General features: G+C 34.0%; 1 protein-coding gene across 1 annotated transcript; it reads left to right on the top strand.

Annotated features, from left to right (window-relative positions):
- Positions 1–3,274: 3,274 nt before the first annotated feature.
- LOC147396542 (uncharacterized) lies at positions 3,275–9,150 on the top strand. The gene is given in 4 exon segments (XM_086449713.1): positions 3,275–4,261; positions 4,264–5,682; positions 5,685–6,002; positions 8,563–9,150. Coding segments are annotated over 4 exon segments (3,000 nt in total). The 5' UTR covers positions 3,275–3,297; the 3' UTR covers positions 8,862–9,150.
- The last annotated feature ends 738 nt before the right edge of the window (positions 9,151–9,888 follow it).

Here is a 9,888-nt window from a genome sequence, read left to right as displayed (position 1 = left end):
AATCATTTATGGAGTGAGCCAAACATTAGCTTGTTCGGTCACCCACATCCAAATGATGCCTCACTTTAGAGAATAGAAGCTCAATTTCTCTCTTCCATGCTTGGATTGACAGGAGAGAACTTGGGACAACTTTGAAATTTAAAAATATCTTAAAAAAGATCTAGGGGTAGAGTTGGCATTATAAAATATTTTAAAAGGTTTGTTTCCATTTCTCTCCTCTTCTCTTCCCACTTAACAATCCAAACAAGAGAAATGGAGAGAAATGGAGAGAAACTCATTTATTTTCTCTAATCTTTTCTTCCCTATGGAGAGAAGGGAAGAGAAGAGAAGATTAAAGAAAATAAATGAGTTTCTCTCCATTTCTCTTGTTTGGATTGTTAAGTGGGAGAGAAGAAGAGAGAAAAAAAGGTAAGTTTTTTTTCTCTCCAAAAGTAGAGAGAAGAGGAGAGAAATCTTTATAAATATTTTATAATGCCAACTTTACCCTTAGATCTCTTTTAAGATATTTTAAAATTCCAATGTTGTCCCAAGTTCTCTCCTATCAATCCAATTATGGTAGAGAGAAATTGAGTTTCTCTTCTCTATAGTGAGGCATCATTTGAATGTGTGTACCCTAACAAATTAATGTTTGGCTCACTTCATAAATGATTTCTAATTCTTGTATTCTTACCCAGATAAAATGGCTCAAATCCAATTTGTAAAACCATAGTAACAAAGTTTGGATTCAGTCCAGGCTTCAATTCGGTTAATTCGAATCAATTTAGGAAAATTTCATAAAAATAGGAAAAAAAATTGGGATACACAAATAATGTTTTTGTGGTTCTTACAAAAAATAAAAATAAAAGCTATAGTGGGTGTATAGATTTGAAAGGTAAATAAAATAAAATTTTGAAAGTGAAGGGTTAAACTATTATCATATTTCTCTCTTTGTTGATGAATCATCGATTAATTCGCTAGTCTCTGACTCAAAGAATTTTAGGATTTTTTGAAGAAACAAAATATCTAAGAACTTTGCCACCGTGATAAAAATTAAAAACTACCAAATGACTAATCATATTGAATTTGGGTGGTGTTGGTATATTAAGACGGGACATGGATGGAAAAATTTAAAGGGAAAGATGCCACGTAACTTTTTTTTCACTCCAACAAAATATGATTGAAGTGATTGGACTGACATGTGAAAGCGAGGGGGAAAAAAATAAGAAAGAAAGGCAGAATCTTAACTCGTCCAGTGAAAGTCACCATTATGCTAAGCACTGGCCCACAATTTATGGTAGCTGAGATGTTGAGTGGAGGGTACGCATAGGCATGATTTACACGGCAGCGGATCCCTGTAGCACACGGCTCCTGTAACACACTTTCAAGGTTGAGAGAGGGCTACATCAGCTGATAAAATTAGATCTCATACTTAAAAATCTGGGGAGTTCAGTAGCCATTTATTTTAAAAGACATGGATCTACATAAAAAAAAACAAATTTTTTGATTAATTTTGTTTCTAAACCAGATCTATGTCATGATCACAAGAGGTTGACATGTTAATTTTTTATTTTAAAATAACTCTCTAAACCATTTAAAGTGTGCTATAGGGTTGCCATAGGAACCATGTGTTATAGGGGACTCGCCTCCGATTTACACATGTTCACATTTGGTTTAAAGTTGGCCGCCTCAAGTAAGCTTTCCTAGTCTTGAAGGCAAGATGATTAATATTAATTATCCAGCACAGTGACTTGTATTTTATTTGAAAAGACTTGAGCAAGTCGTCATGGTCATTGTCACCAAAACAAAATTTGTATCTTTTGAAAATTCATAAAATTCCAAGAATAACTCTCTCAACCGTTTAAAGTGTACTATAGGGTTGCTATAGGAACCATGTACTATAGAGGACTCGTTTCCGATTTACACATGTTCACGTTTGATTTAAAACTGGCCGACTCAAGTAAGCTTTCTTAGTCTCGGAGGCAAGATGATCAATATTAATTATCCAGCACATCGACTTGTATTTTATTTGAGAAGACTTGAGCAAGTCGTCATGGTCATTGTCACCAAAAAATTTTGTACCTATTGAAAAATTCATAAAATTCCAAGAATTAAAAAACTTGTTTTTTATTTATTTATTATGTAGATCCATGTCTTTTAAATGAACGGCTACTGAACTCCCCAGATTTTAAGTTTGAGATCTAATTTTATCGGCTGATGTAGCACTCTCTCAACCATTGAAAGTGTATGCTAGAGGAATAGTGTGCTACAGAGGATCCGCTTCCGTGTAAATCATGCCTATGTGTACCCTCCACCCAACAACACGGCTATGATAAATTGTGGGCTAGAGGATCCGCTTCCGTGTAAATCATGCCTATGTGTACCCTCCACCCAACAAGAGGATCCGCTTCCATGTAAATGATGCCTATGTGTACCCTCCACCCAACAACATGGCTATGATAAATTGTGGGCCAGTGCTCAGCGTAATGGTCACGACTTGACTTTCACTAGACGACGTAAGATTCTGCCTTTCTTTCCATCCATGTCCCGTCTTAATTTACCAACACACCCAAATTCAATATGATTAGTGATTAGGTAGTTTTTAGTTTTTATCATGGTGGCAAAGTTCTTAGATTTTTTGTTTCTTCAAAAAATCGTAAAATTCTTTGAGTTAGAGACAAGCGAATTAATCAATGATTCATCGACCGAGAGAGAAATGCGATAATATTTTAACCCTTCACCTTCAAAATTTTATTTTCTTTAGATTTCAAATCTATACACCCACCATAGCTTTCAATTTTTGTTTTTTTTGTTTTTGTGTTTTTTTTAAAAGAAGCACAAAACCATCATTTGAATATCCCAATTTTTTTTCTTATTTTTTAGAGATTTTCCTAAATTCATTTGAATGAACAGAATTGAAGCCTGGACCGAATCCAAACTTTGTTACTATGCTTTTACAATTTGGATTTGAGCCATTTTATCTGGGTAAGAATACAAGAATTGTTGGGGCACACACCCAAATGATGATTCACTTCAGAAATTTTGTAAACGGTACAACAGTCCTCTTACATGTTTTTAACGTGGTGTTCTTTTTTTAAATTTTTTATTGATAAGCTGGGATTGAAGCGGACCCCTCGTAGAAACAAAATAATCACAGCGTAAGTCTTCAATAAACATGCTCGTACTTTTCTTTTACACGTTAGACTTTATTTATTATTATTTTTTCTTTTTTCTTTTAACTCACCCACTTTGTTTAAAAGGGATTCGAAGTAAGATTATAAGATACCATTGCCCACAATCCACAACCCACAACCCACAAGCATGGCCTATATTCAGTATTACTTCTCCCTTGCATTGTTACTTGTATTCTTTATGTTAGTTTCCTTCAAAACAGAAGCAGCATTTCAATCTGAATCTGAAGCTCTCCTTAAATGGAAAGCCAGTCTCCGAAGTCAAGCTGTTTTAAGTTCATGGACAATAGATCAAAACAGTAGTGCGTCAAGCCCATGCAAGTGGCTTGGGATAGCTTGTAACAAAGCTGGAAGCGTAGCTAAAATTAAACTTTCGAACTTGGGTTTACAAGGTAAGCTCAACCGCTTAAATTTCTCTTCCTTACCAAACCTTGTCTATCTAAATCTAAGTGATAACGAATTCACGGGTACCATCCAGATGCAAGTTGGTACACTTTCCAAACTCACTCACCTTGATCTTTATCAAAACAATTTATCTGGTCCATTCCCTTCATTTTTTTTCAATTTGAGCAAGCTTACCAATGCCTGCCTTGGTCGAAATTCTCTCTCTGGACCAATCCCTTCTGACATTGGTACTTTGAAGAACTTAGTCGATCTGCGCCTTTTTGAAAATCAATTTTCTGGTCCCATCCCTCCATCTTTTGGTAATTTGAGCAAGCTCTCAACTCTGGCTCTTCAAGTAAATTATCTTTCTGGATACATCCCTCCTAACATTGGTGCTCTGAGGAACTTAGTCGGTCTTTTCCTTTCTAGCAATCAATTGTTCGGTCCCATCCCTCCATCTTTTTGTAATTTGAGCAAGCTTTCCAATGTATACCTTCATTTCAATTCTCTATCTGGATCAATCCCTCATAACATTGGTGTTTTGAAGAACTTAGTCGATCTCCGCATTTTTGATAATCGATTATCTGGTCCAATCCCTCCATCTTTTGGTAATTTGAGTAGGCTCACGACTCTATACCTTCAAACGAATTCTCTTTCTGGACCAATCCCTCATAACATTGGTTCTTTGAGGAACTTGGTTGATCTGCGTCTTTTCAAAATCAATTATCTGATTTAGTACCTCAAGAAATTGGAAATCTTTCATCTCTATCTGCACTTGGTTTGAGTGATAACAGCTTCTCGGGCCACTTACCACCACAAGTATGTAAAGGTGGATCATTAGAATATTTCTATGCATCCAACAACCATTTCATAGGACCCATCCCAAAAAGCTTGGGAAACTGCACAAGCTTGGTCCAAGTCCGACTTCAGGGAAATCATCTCCATGGAAATTTATCTCTAGATTTTGGATTGTATCCAAATTCGATATATATTGATTTGAGTTACAATAGATTGTTTGGTGTTCTCTCACCAAATTGGGGAGAATGTCAAAATCTGACAGCGCTAAAAATTCGTGGTAACATGATTAGTGGTAGTATACCAAATGAATTAGGCAAGTTAACTCAATTACGAGTGCTCGATCTTTCTTTAAACCAACTTGTTGGGGAGATACCAAAGGAGTTGACTAGGTTGTCTGTTCTGTTCAATTTGAGCCTGAATGATAACCAACTTTCGGGCAAAGTACCATTGCAAATCGGAAGATCATCCAATTTGGAGTTCTTGGACCTCTCGATGAACAAGCTAGGTGGAAAGATTCCAGATAGATTGGGCGATTGCTCAAAATTGAGGTATTTGAGTTTGAGCAAAAACAATTTCACTGGAAACATCCCATCTCAGATTGGCAATTTGGGAGCCTTACAAGAGTTACTAGACCTTAGTCTAAATTCACTTACTGGGGAGATATCACCACAATTGGGAAATCTTATTATGTTAGAAAGCTTGAATATTTCCCATAATAAACTCGTTGGTTCCATTCCTCCTTCCTTAAGTGCTATGGTTAGTTTGTCATCCATTGATTTCTCGAATAATGAGTTAGAGGGCCCTCTTCCTGATAGCAAAGCTTTTCGAAACGCTTCACCGGAGGCATTCAGTAATAACAAAGGTTTATGCAGTGAATTTGGCTCATTTCCGCCTTGCAATCGACCTAGAAAAATGGATGCGCGAAAAAATAAAAATAAGCTTCTTGTCGTCATTGTTGGTTCATTCCTAGGCACATTGCTTCTTTGTCTAGTGGGACTCTTCTGTCTTTTTTGTCGACAGATAAATCTGAGAAGGATAAAGAAGACCGATATTGCATCAAGAACTGGAGATATATTTGCAATATGGAATTATGATGGAAGGATTGTATATGAAGACATCATCGAAGCCACAGAAGATTTCGATGACAAATATTGCATCGGGGTGGGAGGACATGGCCGAGTTTACAAGGCAGAGTTATCAAGTAATGTTTTAGCTATAAAAAAACTTTGTACGCAGGAAAGCAAGGAGTTAGACGATATGAAGAGTTTTGCGAATGAAGTACAAGTTTTAACAGAACTTCGACATCGAAACATTGTGAAACTTTACGGGTTTGTTCTCACAAACAACACATGTTTTTGGTTTACGAATATATGGAAAGGGGAAGCCTAAATAAAATTCTCAACAGTGAGGGAAGAGCAATGGAATTAGATTGGGTTAAGAGAGTGAATATTATCAATGGTATTGCCCATGCTCTGTGTTACATGCATCATGACTGCACACTGCCCATCATTCATAGAGACATCTCAAGCAAAAATATTTTATTGGATTCAGAATTTGAGGCTTGTATCTCTGATTTTGGCATTGCAAGGATTTTAAAGATCAATTCATCATTACAGACTACAGTTGCAGGCACATATGGTTATCTTGCTCCGGGTAAGTTTCTACTACAAACTCTCTTTTCTTATTTTTTTTATAGGTAAAATTGGTAGTATTTATCATTAGTTAGAACACTCTATGCATTTGGGGTATTTCGAGGAGATTTATCCAATATTGAACTTAAAAAAATAAAAAAATCTCAATTACACTCACAGTGTCATGTTCACAACTTTTTATTGTCTATTTCAAATTTTTATTGTCGAACTCACCAGTTAGTATTGAGTTCACCACTTTCTATTGTCTAGTTTAACATTTAATTACTATCGAGTTCGATGGTTTTTTTTTTTAAAGAAAATATTGTCAAGCTTGCTAGTAATTAAATGTTGAGCAAGACAATAAAAAGTGTTGAACTTGATACTAAGTTGTGAGTTCGATACTAAGTAATTAAATGTTGAAGTAGACAATAAAAAGTGGTGAACTCGACACCAAGTGTTGAGTTCGACATGAAGTAATTACATGTTGAAGTAGACATTAAAAAGCGGTGAACTCAATACTAAGTGGTGAGTTCGACAATAAAAATATTAAACTAGACAATAAAAAGTGATGAACTAGATACTTTAATGTAAAGCAGATTTTTTTTTTTTCGATACTTGATAAATCTCCTCGAAATACCCAAAATGCATATATCATAGCTGGGGAGCTCGATACTAAGTGTTGAGCTTGACCACTAAGTAATTAGATGTTGAACTAGACAATATAAATGGTGAATTCAACACCAAGAGGTGATTTTGACTCTAAGTAATAGATATTGAATTATACAATAAAAAGTGGTGAACTCGACACTATAACGTGAATCAAAATTTTCTTTTATTTTTTATTTTTCAGACTTTGATACTTGATAGATCTCCTCGAAATACCTAAAATGCAAATATCATAATTGAAATTTTAAAGTTACGATGTAATCACAAAAAAAATTAGAATCTCAACTTCGTTCTTCATTATTTTAAAAGAATCATCGAAATAAATAAAAATACATTTAAATGTTCAAAATTAAAAGAATATCATTCTTCATTCATCATTCATGATCAAAGATCGTTGAAAATGATCGCAATCGGCATTGGAAAACTTAACTAAGTGAAGAAGATGAGAAAATGGTAGTTTGGGTATTTCAAAGATATGATAAACGTGAGATCAGGTCCAGAGCCTATTAAAAAAAGAAAATTTTATTAAATGAACTATCAAGAGACCACCCAAAATTAGGGACTATTTAGAAAAAAATACCTCTACAAAGGTCCTTTAAGTAATTTTTCCTTGTTTTTAAAACAAAATATTTAGCATAGAGGGGGTAAATATCTATGCAAAGGGTATAAAAGGTAAATTTAAATAAATATAAATACACCTAATAGCTTGTTTGGTAAATAAACAATTCATTGCCATATATTGGATATTCCCAATCTTCTAAATATTTTAAAACAAGTGCAGCACAATAACTTCGGATTCTTGCATGACATGTTTTGTACTTCTAGTCCAAGTTTTAATCGAAAATTAAATACATATCGTTGGGTTTTAAAACTACTAATACATAACCATTGACTTCGATATTCCATTTGAGATTGACAAAAAAAAAATTAAAAAAACCCTCGCCTTCAACAACTTTCCAAAGAACCCTTGATTTTCCCAAAAGCCATCACCCTGGTTACAATGCCAAAAATCTCTTTGATGACATTTGGGTACCATTAGAGCCTTTGAAATATCTTGGTTACAAGTATTATGTCATCAGTTTGATTACCCCAGTGAAGACTATCTATAAATTTCACCAAAAAGGGTAACTCATAATTACCCAAACATTACTCGATCTTGGATCAAGTGGACATCCAACCAAACAATTACCATAACATTCTCTGTTGAAGGTTGATATGACCATTTCAAATATTACAAAATTGGATATAAAAACATTTCCAAAACTGGGTATAAAGCCATTTTTGTAAATAACTTTTTTTGCTATTTTTTTTTTTGTTTGTTTGTTTAAAAGAGACAAAATCTTATACATTGCTATTCTTGTATATGCTTTTGATGTAGTTCGTGAAGATCTATTATGTTGGAATAATGCAACGGTTCAAATATTCTTATTATTGTATTTTGGGAATTTTTACCATGGTTTTAAAACTCATTTTGATGTCCCGTCTCGTCCATGAACGAGACTGAGTCATCTCAGACAAGTTTTCAAATCTATTTGAGTCATCTCGAACAACAATGAGAAAAATGAACCATGGTTTTAAATCTCGTACGATATGCTTGACTTGTTTATTTGTCTTGTTAGTGGACAATACTGAGACGTATGGGACGAGTCATCTTGATCTCGGTTGAGATTTAAAACCATGGTTTTAACTAGTTTTGGGCATAATTTCACAATTATCTAAATAAATTTCAATATTCAAAGAGTAGTGAAGAAACCACCATTTAAAAGCAACAAATTCACGATTTTTTTCATTTTAGTAAAAAAGGGTTATTTAAGAAAATGGCATATATACCTTATTCTGTAAAACTTTATAAGTTCAATATAAACACCCTTTTTTAATTATTTTAGCTTAAATACTTTTTTTTGGTGTGTGTGCAGAGCTTGCAAGCACAATGGTTGTGACTGAAAAATGTGATGTTTATAGTTTTGGTGTATTGGCTATGGAAGTGATCATGGGGAGGCATCCCGGGGAATTTATAACAACTTTGTGGTCTGCAAGTGATCCGACAATAATGCTAAAGAATGTGTTAGACTCGCGCCTTTCACCTCCTACTGATCCACAAGTTGAAGACAAACTTGCTTCTATATTGATTCTGGCTCTTGCTTGTATAAATGTTAATCCACAATCTAGGCCAACCATGCATTCTGTTTCGCAGAATCTACTTTCTATGAACTAAGTTTTTCATAGTTTCTTTCTCCCAATTGAATTAGTCAAATAATTGATCACCAAACAGAAGTTCAATGGGCAAAAATAATCACCCACTCAACTCTGTCTCCAGATCCTTTATTTAAGACTTCAGTTGGGGGGGGAAAACAAAGAAAAACCTTGTTCACTAAATGAATAGCACAAAGGCCCTTATTTTTGTTGTTATTTAAGGAATATGATGTTATTAGTGTGAGGAGAATGGCTCATTTATGAGCCCTAGAAGGATATTTATATGAGTGGTTATATATTATGGTTCTATTCACAACAATAATATTTCTTATAACCAAAAATAATTGAACTATATGCTTGAAACAAATTGAATTTGAAAACTTATCTTGAAAATGGATTATTGAAATCCAAAATTGAATTGAGTTGAAAGGAAACGTTTTGTGTTTTGTGTTTTGTTTTTTGTTTTTTGTTTTTTATTTTAGTGGCTTAGTTGAGATAAAAATCTTTCTAAACTTGAATGGCGGATTATTTATTAGTTAAAGCTTTCAGATGAATGTACATACCATAACATTCTGCCCCAACAGCTTTCAAAAACTATAATAATAAAATTCTTGAAACCATGACAAGTTCATAATTTAAATTTCAGACCTTAATATGAAAAATCAATGCTACTATAGATGTTAATTCGAGCCACAAATATCAGGTCAGGTTGGCATCTTAAAGAAGATAAAGGACAAACATTGTTTGGTGTCGAACTATTTACTAAACAATGTGTAGACACCCCATTTTCGCATTTGCTTGATTAATCAACTCGTCAACCCGATCGCAACGGTTCCCAATGATGGATGTTTATTCCAATGCTTTATTTGTTACTAGATATGTTTCAGAAATACGGATGAGGTATCTCTAACTAACAAAACTGTAGAAACCACGCTATGTTAGGAAAATATGACCCAAAAGCCTAAAAATCATCATTTTTCAAATAAAAAGAAGCGTCATGATAAAAATCACTAAAAAATGATCAAATTACCAAAATACCCCTAATCTTA

Source organism: Akebia trifoliata, chromosome 8 (assembly GCF_017979445.1).
Source record: "Akebia trifoliata isolate Shusen 1 chromosome 8, ASM1797944v1, whole genome shotgun sequence".
Lineage (NCBI taxonomy): Eukaryota > Viridiplantae > Streptophyta > Magnoliopsida > Ranunculales > Lardizabalaceae > Akebia > Akebia trifoliata.
This window is presented reverse-complemented; position numbering and strand designations above follow the sequence as displayed.